Source organism: Drosophila hydei, unplaced genomic scaffold (assembly GCF_003285905.1).
Source record: "Drosophila hydei strain 15085-1641.00,03,60 unplaced genomic scaffold, DhydRS2 tig00008122-arrow-pilon, whole genome shotgun sequence".
Lineage (NCBI taxonomy): Eukaryota > Metazoa > Arthropoda > Insecta > Diptera > Drosophilidae > Drosophila > Drosophila hydei.
The window spans coordinates 1,800,412-1,824,213 of record NW_022045833.1 but is presented as its reverse complement, the minus strand read 5'-3'; the positions used below and the strand labels follow the sequence as shown (position 1 = coordinate 1,824,213).

General features: G+C 42.4%; 4 protein-coding genes across 25 annotated transcripts in view; 2 read left to right on the top strand and 2 right to left on the bottom strand.

Moving 5' to 3' along the window:
• The first annotated feature begins 451 nt into the window (after nucleotides 1-451).
• LOC115483387 lies at nucleotides 452-1,358 on the top strand. The gene is made up of 4 exons (XM_030225140.1): nucleotides 452-578; nucleotides 648-761; nucleotides 913-1,069; nucleotides 1,119-1,358. Exons 1-4 carry the CDS (start codon nucleotides 471-473, stop codon nucleotides 1,325-1,327), a joined length of 588 nt encoding a protein of 195 aa, XP_030081000.1. The 5' UTR covers nucleotides 452-470; the 3' UTR covers nucleotides 1,328-1,358.
• A 388-nt stretch (nucleotides 1,359-1,746) lies between these two features.
• Nucleotides 1,747-2,742, bottom strand: LOC115483367 (uncharacterized protein C16C10.8). The gene has a single exon (XM_030225074.1). It carries the CDS (start codon nucleotides 2,633-2,635, stop codon nucleotides 1,820-1,822), a length of 816 nt encoding a protein of 271 aa, XP_030080934.1. The 5' UTR covers nucleotides 2,636-2,742; the 3' UTR covers nucleotides 1,747-1,819.
• A 185-nt stretch (nucleotides 2,743-2,927) lies between these two features.
• Nucleotides 2,928-5,809, top strand: LOC111600090 (ribonuclease Z, mitochondrial). Its single transcript, XM_023316074.2, has 2 exons — nucleotides 2,928-4,306; nucleotides 4,416-5,809. Exons 1-2 carry the CDS (start codon nucleotides 3,004-3,006, stop codon nucleotides 5,489-5,491), a joined length of 2,379 nt encoding a protein of 792 aa, XP_023171842.2. The 5' UTR covers nucleotides 2,928-3,003; the 3' UTR covers nucleotides 5,492-5,809.
• Nucleotides 5,810-6,978: 1,169 nt separating this feature from the next.
• LOC111591923 (sorbin and SH3 domain-containing protein 1) overlaps nucleotides 6,979-23,802 on the bottom strand; it is a 47,693-nt gene continuing 30,869 nt past the window's right edge. For 15 of the 22 annotated variants that reach the window (XM_030225000.1, XM_030225001.1, XM_030225002.1 and 12 more), the window contains 10 exons: nucleotides 23,654-23,774; nucleotides 23,333-23,365; nucleotides 22,914-22,966; nucleotides 22,669-22,847; nucleotides 18,085-18,219; nucleotides 9,432-9,738; nucleotides 9,255-9,369; nucleotides 8,950-9,156; nucleotides 7,691-7,923; nucleotides 6,979-7,619 (listed from right to left, as the gene is read on the bottom strand). In XM_030225000.1, the coding sequence (XP_030080860.1) occupies nucleotides 7,451-7,619; nucleotides 7,691-7,923; nucleotides 8,950-9,156; nucleotides 9,255-9,369; nucleotides 9,432-9,738; nucleotides 18,085-18,219; nucleotides 22,669-22,847; nucleotides 22,914-22,966; nucleotides 23,333-23,365; nucleotides 23,654-23,774 (1,552 nt within the window). In that variant the 3' untranslated portion in view covers nucleotides 6,979-7,450. Of the gene's footprint in view, nucleotides 7,620-7,690; nucleotides 7,924-8,949; nucleotides 9,157-9,254; nucleotides 9,370-9,431; nucleotides 9,739-13,138; nucleotides 13,221-15,324; nucleotides 15,974-18,084; nucleotides 18,220-18,423; nucleotides 22,369-22,668; nucleotides 22,848-22,913; nucleotides 22,967-23,332; nucleotides 23,366-23,653; nucleotides 23,775-23,802 lie in introns of those variants that run through there. The other 7 variants (XM_030225003.1, XM_023303899.2, XM_023303951.2 and 4 more) reach the window with 5 other exon arrangements.

The window sequence follows — 23,802 nt, the reverse complement described above, 5'->3', positions numbered from 1 at the left end:
GAAGGAAAAAGAAAAAGAAGGAATGTAGAAGAAGAAAAATTAGCGAAAGGAGGGGGCGGATGAGGTCAAGGAATATGATGAGTGGGAAGACGAGAAGATAGAGAAAGCGGAAGAGTAGGGGTACGTAAAAGAGGTATATTAAAAACAAAACCTGACAATTAAATGTCCACTTTCTCAGAGAGATTATAAATAAACTAAATTATATCTCTAAAGTTATCAAATATCAAACTATATTATATAACTATTCATTATATTAACTTTCTACCCAATTTATATATTAAACCAGATATACCTCTAAAAAAAGATCTGTGTATTTTGTGCCCTAATGTAACTGCAAATAATTAAGAACTTAAATGAAGCATGTGATTAAAAGTTTTGAAATTGTTTTAAGCCACGGCCAATTGACTAGACGATTCATCTGTTTATAAAAGAGAGAGAGAAGTCCAATCGAGCTGTGAAACGTATTCGAAATGTTTTCTGTGTGGTGGCAACTGTTCAATGTTGCGCTCTGGTTGCAAGTGGTGCGAATGATGCCACAGCTGGACGAGTTTTGTGAACACCATTCAGCTAATACAATGGTGAAGCTTTGCCCACGGCATCCCACTGCTCTGTCACTTAATCTGACTTATTCCTCAATTATTTGTTAGCACGACTTTTGCTGCGATCTGCATGACGAATCGCCGCAGTTCAGCGACTGTCAATCCGATTGGCATAACAAAATCGACTACACCAACGATGAGGATGAACTGCTCTATATGTTTGTGAGTATTAGCAGGCGATGTATGCAGTTTTTAGATATATCTTAGATCTATCATATGCATCATTAAGCACTTTGCCATTCCAGTCTAGCTAGGGTATAGCTACTCTACTTCACATCATTTCAGCTTCTATAATCTGTCTATAAATTTCCAGTGCACTGCCGAATGCACATACAACAGCACAGACTTTCTAGCAGGCAATCGTCAGTCTCTGAACTTGCATCACGTGCGCGAGCACCTGGAGAACGATTTGGCCAATGCAAAGGATGAGGCGTTGCTCTACGAGGTATACGTTAAGTGCGACAAACATGGTAAGTATCTAGCTTAGCTACTATTTCTGAATTGACAAATCTGCTGCAGCTCTAGGACAGCTCGAGCACAAGGACGTGAAAGCTTTGGCTAAGCGCCTGATTCCACATGGCTGTCATCCGTTTCCGGGTCTGGTGATGGAGTGCATGGTTAGGGAGATGATATTAAGGTGTCCAGCGGAGCGCTTTCACAAGACAGCGCAATGCCACGTCGTACGCCAATATTTGCAAAAGTGCTTGCAGCAAACGAAGTCTACATAGATTTAAATAGAGCTTCAGACGGAGCAGCAATAAATAGCATGCAAATCTGGATTCCACTTGAAGTAGTCATTTGTGGGCTTAAATGTTTCAAGCAGCAGAGAAGAGAATATAAAAGCAGGCTTGAAGAAAGGGCCTCAAAGAGGGTCAGCTTCAGGCAGAAAGAAGGGAAGTCCATGGACATATCTTAAAAAAGAAATAAGATAGATGAATAATGATGAGCAAGCTTAAGAGCACCTCTTCCATGGGCTTAGGTACAGGCAGACACTACTGACAATTCCAGTCATTGCTAAGATCAATGCAGAGGCAACGGCAGATCAATTTAATTGTCGTTGCCAAGAGTCCTAAAAGCAGCAATGCCGATGGGCTCAACTCATCCACAGTTTCATCTTAAAAGTAGGAAACAATTCAGTTAAGTTGCTTACAGTTTTAATTGTTCTCTAACGTTACGTTAACATACTGTCTAAATTACGCTAGATCGTGAGAGACTATTTGCTAGATGCTCTTAACCAAATCACCCTCCAGCTGCAGTGCGTCCGATTTTTTTAGCTGCTTGTCAAAGCGTTTGTCAAATTTCTTTGCCTGCTTCTCGCTTAGCTCCTCGACAGCCAGATGCTTTGTGTATTTCTTAAGCAGCTTCTTCTTGAGCTTCTCTTGGAAAATGCCATCGGGTTGCTTGGATACCAGCTTTAGCAGCTGTGCTGCCCAGTCGAATTCGTTGGTTTCTTCAGCAGCTGCAGCTGCAGCTGGTTCTGCTGGCTCCAGCTTAGATTTTTTCTTGGGCGGCGCCTCTTCTTCCTTTTTCTTCAGATCTGCCTCCTTGGCGGCCTTGGCTGCTTCTAATTCGGCCTGTTTGGCTGCCTTCATTTTGTTCAGCTCCTGTTCGAGTATGTCCCACACTTGCGTTGCTTGCTGGCGTGGCATACGCATGCAATTACCCACAAAGTTCTCGAACTTCGCTTTCTTGCGCGGCACATTGTCCACGCTCTGCAGTCGCTGGAAGGCGCTCCGCAGCGGGGGCGTCAGCTGATAGTCACTGCTGTCCAATATAGCGCGTATGATGTCCATCCAGCTCTCCTGCTTCTGTGCATTCTTGTTCTTTGGCTCCTTGGGCACGAAGTTTTGGTTGGAATACTTTTGAGCTTCCGAAATACATTTGATGTGTGCTACATATTCCTCTTCGTAGAAGTCTTTGAGGCAATCCATGCACGAAACGTTTTTGGTCTTGCCCCGGCATTTTGTCTGGTAGTGTTTTTCTACTGCAGGCTTCTTAACGGACTCGCCGCAAATATTGCAGGTGAAGAAAACCATATTTTCAGACAATTATTTAAGGATTTGCAGCCGGATAGAAAGACGCTGCGTATTCCACGTGCGCGCTCTACTATTTGTTATGATTATCGTTAATCGATTGCAATGTTATTGACGTTCTGATTTGTGAGCAGTTGTGACACTGTTGACAATTCTCAATGTGAATTAACCTGTTGCGACTGTAGAGATTTTTTACTTAACAGCAGTAGCTTATCGTTATGGAACTGTTGTATGTTAATTGCTTAGTAGTGAATGCTGTGTGGTAAAGTGTCATAACATTCAGCTTACGACTCCCTGCCTATGTTGCTGACTCGGGTAGTGTTGCCATCTCTAGCTTGCCAAACAGCTGATTCATACACGCTGAAAGTGAAATGTGGTTGCCTATGTTGAAATTGCAACGATTCGTGCCGCATGGACCGCTACGAACTGTGACAAAAGATTGCATCAGGATGAGCAGCACAGTGTCTACAGCTGCCGCGGAACAAAAACCGCCCACCAAATACGAACGCCAACCAAATGTGTTGCGTAAAAAGTTGAGCTCTGTTGTGCCGGGCTCTGTGAATTTACAGGTGCTCGGCGCAGGCGCCAACGGAGCACCCAGCGCTGTTTACTTGTTTACCGACCAGTCCCGTTACCTGTTCAACTGCGGCGAAGGCACACAGCGTCTGGCGCACGAGCATAAGACACGCTTATCCCGTCTGGAGCAAATCTTCGTAACAAGGAACACGTGGACCACAGTCGGCGGGCTGCCAGGCCTGGCTTTGACCATCCAGGATGCAGGCGTGCGCAATGTCGGCCTCCATGGACCACCGCATCTGGACACCATGCTGCAGAGCATGCGCCGCTTTGTGGTGCTCAAGAATTTGCAGATGCAGACCATTGACAGCACTTTGGGCGTTCAATATGAGGACTCGATACTGAGCGTACAGCCAATTGTGCTGCGCAGCGAGCAGCAGCCCCTGCAACCCATACTCAGCTACATATGCAAGCTAAAGCCACGCCCAGGTGCGCTTAACTTGGTCAAGTGCGTCGAAGCGGGCGTGCCGCCTGGCCCGCTGCTGGGACAGCTTAAAAATGGACAAGATATAACTCTGCCCTGTGGCACAGTGGTACACTCTGTGGACGTCACAGAGCCAGCCGAAACGGCGCTCTCCTTTGTCTTCATAGATGTGCCCAGCGTGGACTACTTGGATTCTTTGAAGGCGCAGTCTGAACAGTACAAACAGCTGGCCAACTCGGAGCTAACCGAGGTGGCGCTTGTGGTGCACTTCAGTCCGCCTGAGCTGACAGCTCATGCCGACTATCTCAGCTTCATGCAGACCAACTTCTCGCCGTGCACCCAGCACATTTATCTCAATTCGCATTTAAATCATTTTTCTGGCTATGCCGCTGCACATCGCATTCAATATCAACTGCATCAGCTGGCTCCGTGCTACTTTCCGCTGCTCGCTGAGTCCGCGCAGCTGCAGCAGAGTTGTCCCAGCAACACGCTCAGCCACAGCCTAAAGAAAACGAAGCTGGATAATGGCGTGGAGGAGCCGCGAGACAATAATTTAAGCGATAGTGAAATCGTTGAGGAACAGGAACTGAAGCAGCAGCAGCAGCAGCAACTGCAATTGAAGCAGGTGCAAGGCTTTGCTTCCATGAGCAGCTTTCATTTGAGACCTAAGAAGGGTGAGTGACGCGCATCAGCTATCTATATCTCTCTTCCAATTATCTATATCATATCATCTCACATATCATATCTAAATATATAATAAAAATATAAATATTTACGCCACAGGATTGGATCGCACGTTGGAATCGAAGCTGACGCCGGAGGAATACATCAAGGAGACGCATGCGGTGCCTGGTTTCAGCGAGCTGCTCGCACAGCTGCAGAGCGAGACGGCGGACACATTGAAGATCGAGAGCAAAAGCTATCCGCGCATCATATTCCTGGGCACTGGCTCCTGCATACCGAATAAAACGCGCAACGTCAGCTCGATTCTCATTCAAACTGCTGAGGAGGCGTTCATGCTGTTCGACTGTGGCGAGGGCACGCACGGTCAGATCGTGCGTCTCTTTGGGCGAGAGCGTGCGCGTGAGGTGATGCTGCAGCTGCAGGCTGTTTACGTCTCTCATTTGCATGCCGATCATCACATAGGACTGATTGCTCTGCTGCGCGAGCGACAGCGTCTGGAGCCGGCGTCACCTTTGCTGCTGCTGGCGCCACGTCAAATCGAGCCTTGGCTGAGCTTTTACAATCGTCAAATCGAACCGATTGAAGATGCCTACACGCTGGTGGGCAATGGCGAGCTGTTGGAACAGCCGCTGGCGGGTGAGCGTGTCGAGCAGCTGGGCATGGCTTCGATAGCCACCTGCCTGGTGAGGCATTGTCCGCATGCCTTTGGCATCAGTGTCACGCTGCAAGCGCAGCACGAAGGCGAGCCCATCAAGGTGACCTACAGCGGCGACACGATGCCCTGCTCAGATCTTGTGGAACTGGGACACAATTCAACGGTGCTCATACACGAGGCCACCATGGAGGATGACCTGGAGGAGGAGGCGCGCATCAAGACGCACAGCACCATCTCGCAGGCCATACAACAGGGTCGCGACATGCAGGCCAAGCACATCATTCTCACGCACTTTTCGCAACGCTATGCCAAATGTCCGCGCCTGCCCAGCAGCGAGGACATGCAGCACGTGGCCATTGCCTTTGACAATATGCAGGTGACTGTCGACGATCTGCCGCACTATCACAAGCTCTATCCGGCGCTGTTGGCCATGTACGCTGAGTACACCGAGGAGCTGGAACAGCGCGCAGTCAAGCGAGAGCTCAAACAGGAGAGAAAACGCAAACTGGCCCAAACGTGAGTATATGATAGCTGGCACATATATAAAGATGGTACTTGGGCTTAAGTTAAGCTAAGCTTGATTTTTTTTTTCGTATATACCAAATGCTAGCTTATCAGTAGCTCTTAAAGTCTTTTATAGCTATATATCATCATCAGCGGATTATAAAGCATCGCAGAAACTTAGATTTTAATATAAAATACTTAAAAATAAGTTCAGTAACATTTATACGCATTGTTAAATTGTGATTGGATTATGACATCCCATGCCATGCAGCCAATGACAATGTCAAAGGTTAAAGTTAAAGGTTATTAGACATAAAAGAAAACTTAAAATCTAGTATTTAACTCAAAAGTTTTTATGTTGATTTACAAATATTTTTGTATTAAATTGAAATTAATAAAAATATTATTAAAAACATCTAACTATATAGCGATTTCTATATATATTTATATAGACAATGAAATATATAGCTTTACCTTTCAATAAATTTGATAAAAAAGAATATTAAAATGTATTTAATATTTGGAATAATTTTTTATGTGCACAATTTAACATATTTTTAAAAAGCATTTTTTAAAAATATTAAATTTCTAAAAAAGCCTATTTTAAGAGTTTTTAATTTTAAGTATTTGAAAATTTCAAATATAATTATAATGTATAGTGTAATTTAATATATAATTAATGAATATATTTATGTGTAAAATAAAATAATGTAACAAATTCAATATATTTCATAGATATTTCATTTTTTAACAGTTGAAATATAAACTCTTTTAATAGTCTTTTTTAGCAACTTAAATGTATTTAAAACTAAGCATTAAATTTCGAAAATATATATATAGCTTCAAATATATATATAATAATTACGATTTAAATTTATGATTCTTTATAAAATACATAAATATTCAGAAATTTTTAATTGTTACCTAAGATATTTTTTAAAGCACTTTCTGAGAAATTTGCCAAGTCTAGAAAGTTTGCACTGCCCCATTTATAAAAATAAATTTAAAAGAATTATATTTAAATTTAATTAAAATAAAACAAATTTAATTTTGTTTTTGGTGTTTGTTTTTTTTTTTTTTATTAATTTTTTGTTTTATGTTTATTTGATTCACTTAATACGCATTCGCTAGCAACAGGTGTCTGTGTGATAAACGCTCATAGAATTACAAATTACGAATTTAGTTCTTCAATAATAGTTGATGTAAATGTATAAATAGTCGCATATTAATTTATTAGCTTTGTCGACACAACAGAAGGGCACTTTAGTTTTAATCATATTATTATTATATATTTTTGTTAAACAGTTTATATTTAAGGCACGTTTTCTCTGTTGATTTTCTAATTTTGTTGTTTTTTTTTTTTTTTTTTTTTTTTTAATTTTGTTGTACTTTTTTTGTAATTTTTTTTTTGGTTTTGGAAATTAGCTGTGACTAGTTAAAATTAGTAGTTAAACGAAAAAATAAGTTTTATTATAAAAAATAATATATCTTTGCTTGAACTTGTTTTTTTTTTAAGTTTAGCTGGCGATATTTGGTGTGTGTGTGGGTTGTGTGGTTCAAACTTCTGGTTAATAATTCTTGTTTTTTTTTTCAGTTTTCTTTTTGTATAAATAAACATAATTTCAACATTTGTTTAAAAATAAATAAATAGTTGTACATTATTTAAATTAAAAGAGAAAAAACATCGGCAAAGTTAAGCAGCTGATATTTGTTTATGTTTTTCTTTAACAACAATTGAAATTATAATGTTTTTATAATTTATATAAATAATTAATAATTGCTTTTGCCTTGGCCTACAAATTAAGTTTAGAGTTGAATTTTCATCTTTAACTTTTTCTTAGACTCTTTGGATTTTTTTGTTTTCTGTTTTTTTTTTTTTTTTTGGCTGCCAAAGACAAAAGACAAATATCGTAACGGTTCCTAACGCTTCTTCATTTAGATTCACTTTTTTATATAACTTTGTTTGTTTGTGTGCTCAGGCACGTTCCACATAGTTGCCGGGGAATGTGCCAAAGCAGCCCGTTCTCTGCGAGGTGCCCACAAACCAGCCATCGTCGCACTTCTCTAGAACATGCACCAGATCTCCCTCTAAGATCTCCAGTTCATCAGAGTTCTGTGGTCGGTATTTGTACAAGGCGCGATAGCTGTTAGATAGGACAGTACACAGAGTTAATTAACTGTGGAGATTTCTCTTTTGTGTGGCTTAAAGACTCACGTCAGTGGCTCGGAGCTGGTGTCCACATGGAGTGCATCGGTCTTGTGCAGCGTGCGCGACTCCTTCAGTATGCCATTGGGCGGATGTGCACCATTCTGGGTTAGCGTATTGAACTCGTTATTGATATTTGTGCGCAAGACGTCCAGATTTGGACGCAAATTTGTGGTGCTCTGAGTGCTGATAACTGTTGTCGTTCTAGCCGCAATATCTTCCGCACCAATATCGGTTAAGACCTGTCCAAAAAGGTAAATAGTAGAGGAGTTGATAAGGTTTGATTAGATGACTAGTTAAAAGTGCGTACGGCTAGCAGAAAAGTATTAAATAGAAGAGTTGCTAAATGTAGTTAGTGTATATGGAGTATACGTCTAGATTTGGGTTCGGAATTGAAGAGATTTTTATGAGATATAACATGAAGGGTTAAAGGAATAAAGGTTGATCTAAGCTACAATAATCAAATGGGCCAGCGCAAGAAAACTTAATCAAAATAACTCTGCCAGTTCCAGAGCAGTGTTAGAAAGTCTTGAGATGGATAAAACGATGAACTATAAAAAGGAAATTCATGAGAAGAACTAACAGTAAACTTATTTAGCTGCTTAATACTCCATGATAACTTTTTTAGATGATCTCAGATTTTGGTTTTTACATGTTTATTAAAATTGTATCTTCATTAAATATATTATTCTAAAGAAATATGCCATGAATATTCGACTAGTTGGAATTTGTTGCAGACTTCGCTAGATTATAGCAGAACTTCATATAAATAATTTAGGGGAAATCTAGCGTATTTAAAATACTACCTAAGATAACAAATGTTTTGAGACTTGAGCAAATGCTGACAATGTATTGATGACTCATGGACAATGCTTAGACGAAAATATGAGTAACTGAAGTGAACGTGAATCATATGAGTATATTCAATGGAAAGTGTACAATGAATTTAATTCAGTGAATGTACAATATAACGCATCAAATGCGAAATAATATTGAAGGGATATGCTAGAAAGGATATGGAATATCAAGTAGATTATGCTAATCAAATATATTTACTTAAATAAATATGAAGATGATGAAGATTATGATAAACAAAGTCAATGGGGAGATCTGGAGTAGGGTGGAGTAGAGGAGAGTAGAAGTGGAGTGGAGTAAATGTGACTAGAGTAGAGTTAATTAGAGTAGAGTAGAGTAGAGTAGAGTAGAGTAGAGTAGAGTAGAGTAAAGTCGAGTAGAGTAGAGTCTAAGCTATATCAACTGCAATTTACCTCCACATAGGAGACCGGGAAAATGCCCTTGCGATTGGCTATTTTGCCCTCAAACCAATTGCCGTCGACGCGACGTGTCAATGTGACCAGCTCGCCCTTGTTCAGAGAGAGCTCAACGCCGGACTGGGCCTGGAAGTTGTATTTGGCACGAGCCTGACCCTCGGAGGGACGCTTCGAGGGTGTGCGAGCGCCATCGCGACTGATGATCTGAGAGAAAAAGAAAAAAAGAGAGAGAGAGAGGAAGGAAAAATAGATGCGTTATAGCGTCAACTATAGCAATTGGAATAGAGATCTCGAGCTGGTACCTCAACATAGCTAGCAGGCAGCAATCCAATCATGGCATTGTACTCGCCCTCATACCAATTGGGATCGATTTGTCGCCTTATGTAGACGGTGTCGCCCTTGCGGAACGAGAGCTCCCTAAAAGCAAAAAATTTAGTGAAGTGCATATAAAGAGAGTTGAGATTTGGCGTGGGGCTTACTTGGAGCTCTGTCCCTGGAAATTGTAGAGAGCGCGAGCCACTGTTTTGGGCCCCACCAGCGACTTAAGCGTTACGTCTGTGGGGAAGTCATCGTATCGATTGAGGGCAATCGGCGACTTTTGTGAGGGTGTAAAGTTGTCGGTGTGTCGTCGCGAATTCATGTCCTGCAGCTCCTGTAGATATTTGCGTCGGCGCTCCTCCTGATATAACTTTTGCATATGCTCCGCTTGACGTATGGCTAGTTCCTCATCCGATATGTTTGGCTTGTACTCATGCCTCAGTGGTGTCTTGAAGTGTATATTGACGTCTATATGGAACGATAAGAATTGGATACGGTTTCGATGAGAAATCTGAATCTGATGGCCCAAAGGCGCACGTCAGGTTGTCTTGTTGCTACAAATAAGAAACGAGTCGTTAGGGCATAGCGGGGGGCGACTCGTAGGGCAAGTGTAAGACGAGCTAACCGCAGAAAAAAAATTAAAAAAAAAATAAATAATGAAAAATAAATGATTGTCGCTGCTGTTATGAAACGAGCCTCAGCGCTTATCTGTAACTGTAGCTGTATCTGTAACTGTCTATGTAGCCAGAGCTATAGCTGTATCCGTGTCTGTCACTGTATATAGCTATCTTCATCTGTAGTCTAACGTCTGTGCATGCCAATTGGTAAGCAAATAAACAACGTTAACGCTGTTCAGCGCACGCCTCGCTAAGCAGATAGACCCCACAAAACGCAGATAACCTCTCAGCAAACTGAGAAAGTTGAGATGAATAACAAAGTATATATATATATACAAGATATATATATATATACGTATAGTTTAGTCTTGTTGAATCGTTTTCAAATTGAATTAACATTTCTCATTGTATCGAAAATGAGCTGCAATTGAAGTTAATGCTCGTTAGTTTCCACTGATAGCTAAATGAGCCACCAATTGAAATGAAAGTGGTGCCAACTGGGCGTGTGGCTTAAGTGGGTGGCTGTCGACCCACTGGATGCCAGTTGGCTGCGAAGTACTCGCCGCTGCTGCTGCGGCTGTTGTCAGCCATGATTGGCATCCGTAGATAATGTTGCCCCTATATCATGCAACAATGCAATGGCTGTCAATTAAAAAAGCTCACAATGAAGAAATCATAATTATTATTTGCTTATCTGATCAAGTTTTTGATCGCTTTTGAAGGGTTTCGCCTGACTTGCAGGCGACTTAAACAGTTTAATTCTGATTGACTTTAAATTGAAATTAGGCAAGTTGACTGAGACTTATATATTGTATATATATTGTACATATATATATTTATTTTATTTATAATAATGTTCTAAATGTTCTTTATTGTTTAATCAGTTTTAGCTACCATGAGATAAATCTTAGATTTATGTAAGTTTTTCCTCTAAATTCCTAGTCTTGCCTATGCCTGTCTGAGCTAACAACAATTAATTACATATATATATATATATATATATATATATATTTTTTTTTTTTTTTTTTTCATAAAGCTTAATTTTTATCTGCACTTTAAGGTCATAAATTAACTTGGCTAGTCGCAGCCTGGTTTTAAAATATGAGCCAAGCTGCAGGCGTTTAGCCTACTTCATGCATATACACATAAAAATTAATAGATACAGTTGCAATTTATATATAATATATAGCTTAAAAGTGAACTTTGCTTAGGAAAGAGTTACCTTTACACTAATCAACGCTATTTAGTAGACAAGCAGAGGTTTTTTTTTAATAAAAAACCAAGCTAAAACCTGAGTTAAGTGCATTTGAAAGGGAAATTTGTTGAGCTGCTTAGCTTTAATTCAAGACAAAAAATTGTTTTAAGTTATATAATACAAAATTCATAGTTTTCTGTTATACATATATTTTCTATAAATATATTAAGCTGAGCAAAAATATATTAAACACAGCAAATTATGAATTTTTGATTATTTATTTTAAAACAATTTATTTAACTTGAAATAAATCAAATCCAGAAAATTTGAAAAATATGCAAATAAATTGTTTTAAGATTTTAAAAAAAATCTAAGATAATTAGATAAGAGAAAACATTGTGTAAGCTCAGCTGTACAAGAATTCATAGATTAAAAAAATAATAATAAATAAATGTTTTTAAATGCCAAAAGACGTAAATCAGAGATAAACAGACTTCATCAAACACCTATCGCGTATGTATATATATAAATAAGAGTTAAGTTAGATAGAAGAATTAATATATGAAGTCATAAGGCATAAGTCTTAAAAGAAGATAAAAAAATTAATTTTTTTTAATTTAGGCAATAAGGCAGAAAAATTAAAATTATTTTATTTAAAATAAATTTGATAAAATTAATTTTTTGCATTTAAATAAAATTATGCAGAAAATGCAAAATTTATTTTATTTAAAATGAATTAAAAAATTAAAAATTTATTTTCTTTACATTAAATTAGGCAGAATTAAATTTAATTCAATTATGCAGAAAAAAAAAATTATTTTTAGCAAGCAAAATTCGCTCATAATGTGCTTAAATTGATAATTGAATAATCGAGTAGTTAAAAGCAAATTGCAGAGCTTAATTGGGCTAAAGACAAAGTCAAGAGACTGAGCCGAGTTTTATATAAAACTAAAAGAATTTGGAAATATTAAAAAATAATTTTAAAAAATTAATTAAAAAATTCTTTGTTGACTCGAAAACAATGCATAATGATTTAGTTAATGCTTATGCTTAATAGCACACAACTCGACTAATTAAACATAAAATTGCAGATTTTTGGTGAGCTTGAAAACAAAGCCAAGGGAATACCCTGAGCAGCTTCTGCTGGCAAGCAAAGTAAACCTCGAAAAAGATATATAATTGAAATGATTTACAAGAAGAACAACTAAGACTAACTTAAGCTACTAGCAGTGAGTAGTTGATGAACTACTAAAGTAGCTCCAAGTTGTCTTAGTATAGATATCATTTGCATAGTTGGAGCAGATATGAGTAGAAATATTCCGCGGGGCCTTGGGCTGCATTGCTGGGAGATTCATTTGCATGTGACGTGACCGCGTTTCACATGAACTTGGAAGCAGAATTAATAGAACGCTCAACTGATATGAATGCCAGTTAAACAATTAGAAATCAAACAAAGTCGTAAGGCAAATTCTAAACGAATTGCGCAGCAGCAGCCAGAGATAAATTTTGCCCACAAATAAATAGAAATAGAAATTTTTGTTGAAGGGCTTCGAAAAAGCGGAACACAAGCTGTACAAATATTTGTTGTTGTTGTTGTTGTTGTTGTCCGCCTGTGACAGTGACAAAATGCTTTAAAAAATCATAAAGCACAACAGACAAACAACTTTTTGTTGTGGAAGACAACTAAAAAAAAAAACAAAATGTAATTGTCACTTGAGAGATTTTTCACTTTCACTGATTTGTTTGAGGCGCCGCAATTTGCAGCGTTTTGAAAGTGTTGCCGATTTTCATCTTTCACTGAACATGCACACACATACATACACACACACACACACACATGCACTTGTCTGCACTTGCTTGCCCCGTTAAGCCGGCTTTTCTTGAACTCTTTCAAGCCTTTCAGTTAGGTTAATCAGCGCTTAAAGACCTTTTTTCTGCCCCTCACTCTACACTTCGGTTCACTGTGATTAGTCACACAATCAATCAGAATCACAGCCAGATAGTATGAGAAGGTCGTAGAGCTGATAAAGTCTCTCGACCAAGTCCCAACACGAACCTCGTCTAAACTCGTTTACGACCGTCGATCGACGCGCGTCTTCAACAACTGCCTCGTAGCACGCGTTGCGCTCAACTGAAACCGAAACTGAAATTCAAACTGAATGAAATGGAAAGACTGAGTGAATGACTGCACTGAACAACTGACAAATTGAGAGAGTGTCTGGCATAAAAAAGAGCGCCAAAAGCCTCTACTGGAGCCGTTCAGTTATCGTCGTACAACGAATGCCGTTTCTTTGGCGCCCCACCTCAAATCTCACGTTTATTCAGACATTACACAGCTGCTGCTGCTGCTTCTTCTACTGATTGTTGTTGCGGTTAATGTGTGAAGTGCTTACAGTGGGGCATTTAACTCACGCACAGCTGATAAGCGCCGTTCGAATGTGCATGAATCCAATGGCACATGCCCGTGGACAGTGTAGTGAAAGCAATGCTTGAAATATTCAATTAAAAAAGAATTAGAAATATTTGAAATTTTCTATGTTTAAAAATTGTTAAAATAGAAAAGAAAATTAGATTTTATATATATATATATATATATATATATATATATATATATATATATATATATATATATATATAAATATATATATATATAATATATATTGAGCTCTTCTACCTCAAAATGTTTTTAGCTTGAACTGAGCTTCTACATTTTTTTCTGGCTTGAGCTTAGCTCATCTGCTCAAAGTATTTTGAGACTTTTGCTTAAATTAAGCAGAAACATTTTTACATTTGGCGTAACATATGTTAAGCTGAATGTTAATGAAAATGTTAAATATATTTGTATAACAGCTGTACTTTGACTTTGACGTCTAGAAGGACGTATATATATATATATATATATATATATATATATATATATATATATATATATATATATATATATATATATATATATATATATATATATATATATATATATATATATATATATATATATATATATATATATATATATATATATGAATGTATATGAATTATCCAAATATTTATTTATACTTTATATTTTATATAAAATATATAAAAGCTATAAATGCCAATTGTGATATTATTATCGAAAACGGAATACTAATTATGGTGGAACATTTCCTTAACTTTTTTTTATCGAAAGCTTTCATTTGATAAACTGTTTTTCCTATAATAACCAAGAATTAAGTATAACTTAAGTATAATTTTATATAATTATCTTGGAAAAAAACAATCACAAATAAAGCTTAGAAGCGACATATTTCACAGAAGGAAAGTTATTTGTACGCTTTATAATAGAAACTTTTTTGTGTGATAATCTAAGAAATGACGAAGAGGAAGGAAGAGAGAGCAAAGCTAAGAAAATAGTGGAAAAAGATATTAAAAAATATTTTAATACTTGAAAATTTAACTTAGTATGCATTTTCAACAATAAACTCAAGGGTCTGCTCAGATTTTTTTAAGCCAAAAAATAAATATTAATATTTCTGTTCAGCTTAAAGTTTTCTTTTATTATTAGGAAGGATGAGCTGATCTCAGTTCTGATTTGCTTTTCACGAAATTAGCTTTATATTTACTCAAATCAGCTAAAATATAAAATATAAATATTTGAATTAAATGCTCTATAAAGACTGCTCTATAAAGACTTAGTTAGTTAGTTTAAAGATGTAGAACCTTTGCTGCTTATATCTTTGATAATTCTTATTCTTCTTCAATTTTCAATTGTCGTTGCTTTACTTTTTATGCAATTCACAATTGAGAAATGCATATATTAAATATAATTCCTGATTGTATTTAAATTTCGATTTGAAGCACCTTTGTGTGCCACTGTATGAGGCCCTGCACAAGATCAGAGTTGCAGAGATCGTTGCACCTCAGAAAGCTCGAAGCGGCCAACAATGCGAAGCTTTTTATCACGAAGCACGTGAAAAACGTGAGATGCATAACAATTGCAAAAGAGAGACACACGCTCTCTCCCTCTAGCCCTCTCTCTCTCTCTTTATCTGCTACTCTCTGAGTCTCTCTCTCTCTCTGATAACAAGTTTCGTTTTGCAAAAAAGTAGCGTGAGAAAGCGCAAAACTGGAAAATCGTTTAATCAAAAATTGAGAAAGTGAACGTTTTGGCTTATGAGTGGGCGTGGCAGCAGCCTGCACTTTGGCTAAAAAGGAGGCAAGCAGCCAGTGAAGGGGGGGGTATATATTAAGCTCAATACTAACTGCCGCTTAGCTGTTGCCACGGCTGCTGCTGCTGCTGTTGCAGTTGCTGTTGCTGCCACATGAGCAGCGGCATGGAGGCGCCTATGGCATGCCGATTGGCCAAATATGCCTGACGCTGCGCTGGCGCCGGCGTGTGTGGCAGCCCTACAATATGATAACTCATTGCTGTGGTTGTTGTTGTTGTTGCTGCTGTTGCTGCTGCTGCTGCTGCTGCTGGCAGCGGCGGCACCATCGGCGCTGCTGCTGTTGCTGCTGTGTCGCGTCGCAGCCAAAGCAGCTTGCCGCAGTTGGGCATATCGCAGACGCTGCGATGCAGCGTGGCTGGCGTCAAGTTGTTGCTATTGTTGTAGTAGTTGTTGCCATCGCTGCTCAACGGACGTCGCTGCCACTGGTCGTAGCCGTTGTTGTTGCTGCTGTGCTGCGGCTGAATGTTGTCATCTGTCAGCTCTAAATCATTGCAGCTGCTGTGCAGCTTTTGATGCGGCTGTCGCCAGTGCACGCGATTGCCCGCCGTTGAGGCAGTGCGTCGACTGTGGTTGTTGCTGCTGTGGTTGTTCCGGCTGCTGTTGCCAGGGGGTTGCTGCTGGCCCGCGTAGGTGTTGCTGCGACGCGGCGCTAACGTTTGATGTATCATAATTATTTTTTAATTTATTTCTAGTGTTTTTTTTGTTTTTCTTTCTAAATTTTTCTTTTTGCACCACTCAGTGGTGCATTATGTAAGTGGAAATTGACGCGCGTCGCATTTAATTAGGAAATGGTCGAGCGTTGACGTTTTTGGCACGGAAAAGTGAAACTAACTGAATTGAAAGGCCGCATGAACAGGTAACCAACGTCAGCTCGGGCAGCTTTTCTTGTTCTTATTGTTGTTGTTGTTGTTGTTTGTTTTGTTGACACATTTTGGCCATGGCAACGTCTGGGCCGGCTTTGAGGGTTGGATATTCGTTCGGCTCGGTCGTCGCTTGTGCCGCTGCCTCGTGCTCGGCTTGCGCCTTGGACAGGTGGCGGTAAGCGGGTCAACAACGTTGGCCGTCAGTCTCCTCCGGCGCTTCTGCTATTGGCCCTATCGATTAATTTGGTCAGCTAATGCACGCGGCGCACCTTCAAAACAAAAAGCTATTGCCATTGCAGCAATTGCGGAAATTTGTTGCGGTAGTAAAAGCAAAACGAGAAATAACTCAAAGAGAATAAAAATGGAATTTCGCAAAGGTCATTGAATGAACGCAGCACGCAGAGGCGTAGCCAAGAAATTCAATGTGAAAGGGGCTGAGGGCTGGACAAAGGTGAATGTGAGGTAATTTAGCTTGGAAATCGTTTAATGTTGAAAGCTGTTTTTAGAAGTTTTATGAAGGTCTAGAGATCGATTAGGGCTTAGAGAAATTTCAAGAGATGTCAAAAAGAATTTTTAAGCAAGTTTTCAGAGTCTAGATCTAAAAGAATTGTGATAGATAAATATAGTTCACGTGATGTATGATATTTATGTGTACTAAAAAAAATTTGTATAGTTATACATTTAGATAAATTCTTATTACATATTATATTTAAATATGAGCTAAAAAATCTTAGTCAAGTAAACAGAGAACTGGACTAAAAAACTTATATATTTTTGACTGAGCTGTGCTAAAAGCAGCTTTAAATGAAGTCTACCTAAAATGTTTATCATTTGTCTAAAAAAGTGATATACTTATAAATATATATATTATATATTTTTACTGTGCTAAAAATGTACATTTAAAACTTTTTTAGCACAGGTAAAAGACAAGAAAAATATATTAGTTTTTAGCTCAGTTCTCAATTGACTTGTTTTTTTTTTTTCAGACTTTTTCAGCATAAATTGAATGATAATCTTTAATATGAGTCTACCTAAATGTATAAGTGTACAAAGCTTTTTTAGCACACATGTGAAATACTTGGGCTATTAAATTTCACACGTCTCAGAGTTGGCTTCTTCAAGCATAAATAAAAATAATTTTTTTAATTTTTAACTTACAGAGAAACATACAATATTGCCAAATATAATTTAAACAAATTATAATTTTGTAATATTTGATTTTAAATATGTGAAGAACCATCTCAATTTAATAAAAGGGCGAATATATTCGTAGTTCAAGTATAAGCATCATTTTTAGTACACTTCTTGATAATCCTATTCCTAACACAAGTATTTAGATTATTGAGAGAGTGAAAGAGAGAGAGAGATTTTTAGCACACATATGTGTTTTAGTACAACTATGATTAAAGTTTCTTTAAAATATAAAGTACCTCAGACTGAACTAAAATATAAAAATTGCTCAATTTAAATAGAATTCAAGTTTGACACTTAGTAAAGTAAAGCCTATTCTCATAGAGACAGACTTCAATATCAAAAAGATTCTTAGGCTTTAAGCGAATTCATTTAAATAAAATTTAATTTAAATAATAAATAATTTAAATAAAGCATATTCTTGAGATAAGATATGATAGAACCTTACTCTAGAAGTCTTTGAAATATCAAAATATTCTTCTGATCAGCTGATCAGTTTTTAGTACACATAAATTTATCAAAATTTTTTTTTGGAAAATTCAAATTCAGAGTGAAACGAAATTTACAAATTTCAAATCCATTAGCTTGAGATGACCATATAATTAGTGGTCGCTGCTGACCCCTTTTAAAATGCAAATTTTCGTAATTTGCTCACTTTTTAGTACACTCATTTTTTTAGTACAGTTTGCAAGCAGCGATCTGGCAACGCCAACGACTGTTTGGCACCTGCCTGAACTCACCTGTACCCGAATCAATTCGATCACCGTTGCTGTTGACGAATGGGCTGTAGGGCTCATAGCCCGAGTGGTTGGCCAGGCCCTTGAGTGGCGGCTGTGGGGGTATTGGTGGTGGTGGTGCGGCGCTCGAGTCAAAATCTACGCCAGCAATGGACAAATGGACAATACAGAAGTTGGATAAAAATTTCGAAATGTGAACGGAAAACCAATTGTAAGCCAAGTCTTCAGAACAGAGCAACGAGAAACCAAGCCTAAGACTACGAGATTAGGTGAGCAGCTGAAGCGCAGGCAACAGCCCTTAGGAGACACACCCACTGCCACACTGTCAAGAAGGAATGTTACCTTTAAACGTGACCGCCATGGCGCTGCGCTTGAGACGTTCCAAGCTGCTGACCGGGCAACGCCGGGTAGCCGTGCTAGCTACGCTCTCTCCATCGGGCACGTAGCGCGCCTTGGGCCGATGCTTGTGAGCATCGAATTGCTGATTGGCAAAGATGTCTGCCGTCGCCTGCTGAGTCGCCCTGGCTGGACGTATGGGCGAGGTGGAGTTGGCTCTGAGGCCCAGATTGCGTTTGGGCTTCTTGGGCAGCGCCGGCGTGCGCTCTGGATGCTTGTGGGCCACCCAATCGCCGCTCAGGTGCGGCGAGATGTCGTGCACGTCGCGCAGATCGGCCAGCGACGTGGATAGATAACGCTGCGGCAGACTCTGGCCGGGCTCGGGCGACTCGTAACGATGGCGCAGCGTCTGAACGTGGCCCGCGGAGCAGCTGTTGCTGCTGTGACTGCGCGTCGGACTGACCTTGGCCGGCAGCAGCTCGGCCATTTTGCTGATGATGTCGATGTGCGGCATCAGCAGGCCGCGCTGTCGCCGCCGGCCACGATCCGGCGATGTGGACTCCAGCTTGTGACTGACAGCGTCGGCAGCTGGCAACGCATCCGCGGCGTTGCCCGAGGCGTCTTTTGATCCTCCCGCCTTCAATTGAGGATCGCTGCGCGCCTTCCGCAGCTGGCTAAGCCCAAAAAAATCGCGCCTTTCGTTCGACTGCTCGCGCTCGATGCTCTCGAACTTCTGCTTGATCTTCTGCACCTCGCCCGTATAGACGCGCTGCAGATAGGAGCTGGAGCAGGCGGAGACCTGCGACTGCGGCGACAGGCTGCGCGACCGATAGTATGCATCGTAGAGCTCAATGCTGCCGACGGGCGAGCCAGCCGCGTAGCTGTGCAGCTCGGCCGGCTGATCGGGCTCGAGTTGGCCGTCGGGCGGCCGCTCGGGCGGGCTGTGCAAGTGAAAATTTACACGTGCCGCGGCGCGCTCGCCGTAGATGCCGCTCAGATCGGTCAGCGAGTTGCTCAGCTCCGTGTGCACCAGCTGAGCGTGCCTGGCCTGCTGCCTCGCCTGCATGTTCTGCTCGATGAGACGCATGACCTCGGCCTCGTCCGGGGAGCTGTCCTCGCGCGCATGGTAGATGGTCTTGCTGGGCTCCTCGAACTGGCGTTCCTCGAAATATTGTATCTTCTGATTGATGGGATTCTCCTTGCTGTCCTCTGCTCCCTGCGCCTGCTCCACTTTGGCTATGGCCTTCGTGGACTTTGCCTCGATTTTGGGCTTGGGGCGTGGCGGCACCTCGGGTGGCTTGCTCAAAGTTAGCTCCGCATTCTTGGCGGCTATGGCGCCGCGCGTCTCGCGTGCCACCACCACCGGCGACTGACTGCGCGTGGCACGTGGCAGCGTCTGCGTCTGCTGCTGCTCCTCGCGCTTGCGCAGCACTGGACCCAGCAACTGCTCCTTGCTAATGGTCGAGTTGCAGCGCACCTTTAGGCTGTTCGCCTGGCTGCTGGGCTTCGAGTCCTTCTCGACGGTGACCACATACTGCTCCTCCACGGCAGCTCTCCTGTTGCCCGCGTAGATCTCATTCAGCTGCTGTGTGATCTTCTTGATCTGATCCTTGGAGAGCGTGCTAACCAAATCATTGTTCAAGTGTCGCTCGGCTGGGGGCTGTGGCTCCAGGCTGCTCGCCAGATCTGCCACAGTATTGCGCCGCCATTGACGCTGCACGGGCGGCGGCGGCAGTTGCTGCTTCAGCAGCTGCAGCTGCTCGAAATTCTCGCGCAAATCCTCCACAGATTTCTGCTTGGCATGCAGCGCCTGGTCCGCATCGTGCCGCCATTTGATTTCGCTGACGTCCTTCGAGCGGAAGTGCAAATCGCGCTCGCGCTGATCCGACTGCAGCTTGCCCATCAGATATTGCAGCTCCTTTTCGGCGCGCTCGTGCAGACGCACCTTGCGCCACTCATCGAAGTCGAGCAGCTCCGCATCCTTGCGCAACGGATGAAAGTTGCTAGCCGAGGTGGCGCGCTCCAGCTGCCCCACGCGCTCCAAGGTGCTGTAGAAGCGATTCAGCTCGGTGAAGCGCTCGCAATTGTTGCGATACCGACAGCTCGGACTGTGCCGCTCCAGGTGCACCAGCGAGGTGGCACTGTGCGCCAGCTCGCCGCACTGATAGAGGCCGCCCGTGGCGGCGCCGTCTGCACCACTCTGCTGCCGCTTGCTGCGATCGTCGGCGCTGCTCAGGCTGCTGGCACGCGCCACCGCCTGCTGCTGCTCTTTGTCCTGCCGCTGGCTCGAGCGCAGACTGTCGATGCGACGACGCGAAGGCGAACGCACCTCGCGCTGCTGGGTCTGCGGCACGCGCACCTCGCGCGTGGGCGAAAAGCGCCGCTGCACCACCTCAGGCGACTGCGGCCGTGCAATGTCTGTCACTGGCTGAGCTCGGCTAGCGCTCGGCTGTGCCTTGTTCTCGTACTTCCACACGAGATCCTCGATGCAACTGGAGGGCGGCTGGGCGGCACAGTCATAGATGTCCTCGCCGTAGCCGGGCTCCACCAGCGAACAGTATTTGTAGTCAGCGGTGCCGCCATTGATCAGCTGCGGCAGCGAGTGGGGCGTTTGGGTCTGGCTGTGGCTCTGGCTGTGGCTCTGCTTTGCATTGTAATCGTTCCAGAAGTGGGTTTTCTCACGCACCGTTTCGCTGTAGGATTGCTGTGCTACAGCTGGCTTGGATTTAGCAGTGGTTTTGCCGGTTTTGGTGGTGCTGCTGGCACGTTTGCGTGGCACATGGCCCTCGCTGCGGCTGGTTTGCAGCGGCGCTGGCAGCGATTTGGCTGGCTTCGACTTACCCACATAGGTCTTGGGCGGTGCTATGGGCACATACTCCTGCCGCACCACCGAATCAATCGAGTAGGTGGAGTTGCTGCGCGGCAAGCTCTCGTTCGAGGCGCTGCGATGCAACGTGGCAACGGTCCGAGTCTGCGCCTTGCTGCACGCGGGCAACACCTTCTTGAGGGCGCGACCACAGTCGAGCAGATTCTGCGGCCGCACCTGGGGGAAGCACATCGTGTGCCGCGTGGTGGTGCTGACGGTGCTGTGGCGCAAGCGCGGCAACGACTTGCTGCGCGCATGCTGCGCCTTGCACGTCGCATACGAACGCACCGCCTCGCGCACCTCCTGCGGCGACTTGAGCGAGGGATCCCTCAATATATTCGTGCTGGCCTCAAAGTTGGTGCGGCTGGCTGGCAGCGTGTTCTCCAAGCGCTTCTTCTCCTCGGCAAAGCTGCGCTCCTTGGAAATGCTGCGTCCAAAGGCGACGGGACTGCGGCTCGAATGACGCAGCGCCAGCAGCCGCGCCGGACGACGACTGGGACTGATCGAGCGATGATGATGATGCTGCTGCTGCTGCTGCTGCTGCACGCGCAACAGGCAGCCATCCTTGCTGCGCGTCTCCTTGGTGGCCGTCAGCGTGGCCAGCAATGTGGACACAGCGCCCGCGGACTTGGAGCGGCAAATGGGCTCACGCCGTGCGCTCGAGACCTTGCGCAGGCTAATAGTGTTGACATTGCCATTGCCGCCAGGTGGCTGAAAGCATTGATCATGACGCGACTTGGAGCAGCTGCTTGTGATCTTCTCCACGCGCACGGTGCTCTTCGTGCAGGAAGAGCGACGATGCGGCGGCAGAGGCGGCGTCTCCTGCGGCTGCGGCTGCGGCTGCTTCTTGCTTAGCGGTATAAACGAGGGCAGATTCTTGGAGAAATGCGTAAACATTTTGCTAGCGGAGGTCGAAGACGACGGCGGTGGCGGTGGCGGTGGTGGTGGTGGAGGAGGAGGTGGTGGTGTTGGAGCTGATGCTGGCAGTTGTGGCTCTTCCTTAGGCTCCTCTAGTGGCTTGGTGCTCACGCGTATCTTGGTGAGCGTAGGCGTTATCTGTATAAATTCAAACTCTTCCACAATTTCTGCGGGTTTTGTCAGAAGAGCAGGAATCGAGAGAGATTTTCGTATTAATCATGAGAGCAGCGACTGTATAACGGGTGCCCGGTGCTGCAGTGCGACGCATTTGCTGATAACAACTTCAAGTGTGGCAGTGGGTGTGTTTGTAAATATTTATCAAGTCGTTAAGAAAGGTACAAACTAGTTAGGTTTACAGAGTTAAAGAGTAGAGTAGAGCTTGAGAGAGAACCAACACCGATTGAGGAATTAGTAAAAGAAGTGTTATAGAAGTAACCATGAACTAGTTCAGTTGTGAACTCGCCTACCTTTGGGTTTCTCGGGCGCTGGCTTACGGAAGCCCAGCAAAGGCGGCTCGCCACCGGCCTGTAAGCTCTTGTAGGCCTGGCGCTGCTCCACGGGACTCAGCGGACTGCTAACGGGCAGCTCCTTTTTGCGAAAGACTAGATTGGAATCGCTGGTGTAGCCAGACTCCTTGGCCAGCGCTCTGCCGAGCAGAAGTATTTTAAATTATAGTCGAGCATTAGTTATCGTGGAAGTTCCAGTTGCTTACCTTGACAAATTGCCTTCCGTGTAATGCGGCGATAGCTTCGATTGCTCCAAATTCTGTTTTATGATAAAAAAGAGACAAATCGAGATTAAGAACAGTTGAAGTCACTTTCAATTTCGACTGCAAAAATTAGTATTTCGAGTGCAATGATAACCTTGTTGCTCGACTCCATAAGACTTACTGAACAGCCGTCGATATCATCGACGAACTCTATTATAATGCGTGGTATGCGCGTATGTTCCCTGAGCCACTTAGCGTTAAGCGTAATTATTGAATCGGAGAGGGAATAAGATAGATAAGTTATACTAAAGGAATTGCGGAATAGTTTTACTATCAAACGGAACACAAAAAAACAAACAAAAAAAAAAAGTAGCAAATTTTTAGGATCTATAACTAGGAATTATATAGAGTAGCGTTCATACCCCGTTAAAGATGTCCATCACTTCGTCCCACCACTAGAATTGTGAATAGAATAATTTGCTGTGAGTTAGAAAAATTGCTATGCGACGGAAATATGTTGGATGGATAGTGACTGCGTGCGTATGAGATCATGTCATAAATGGGGTATTATATTGAGTTGTGTAAGGTGGGGGAATGTGTGAAGGAAGCGACTGATGTGGCGAGCGTATGACAGAAAGTTGGACACGTCTAGCATTAGCCATGGACGAGTTCACATAGTTTAGTCATTGATAGGGATAGAGTTCTGTGCGTGAATGGGGACGACGGCTGACTTGGGCACTTGCCTCCTTCTTCTCCTTCTCCGAAACGGACGAATGGCCAGTTGTATAGTCCTCGATGCGACCGGGCTGATTCTTGTATGCGTTCTGTGCCGATTTTATGGGATTGGGCATAGTACCATACACTCTGCAAGCATATGTATTAATTATTATTA

Coding starts and splice junctions, on each gene's coding strand:
- LOC111600090 (XM_023316074.2), top strand. CDS start 3,004: ATGTGGTTGCCTATGTTGAAATTGCAACGATTCGTGCCGCATGGACCG. Junction 4,307..4,415: donor TCATTTGAGACCTAAGAAGG/GTGAGTGACGCG, acceptor TTTACGCCACAG/GATTGGATCGCACGTTGGAA.
- LOC115483367 (XM_030225074.1), bottom strand. CDS start 2,635: ATGGTTTTCTTCACCTGCAATATTTGCGGCGAGTCCGTTAAGAAGCCT.
- LOC115483387 (XM_030225140.1), top strand. CDS start 471: ATGTTTTCTGTGTGGTGGCAACTGTTCAATGTTGCGCTCTGGTTGCAA. Junction 579..647: donor ACCATTCAGCTAATACAATG/GTGAAGCTTTGC, acceptor ATTATTTGTTAG/CACGACTTTTGCTGCGATCT. Junction 762..912: donor ATGAACTGCTCTATATGTTT/GTGAGTATTAGC, acceptor ATAAATTTCCAG/TGCACTGCCGAATGCACATA.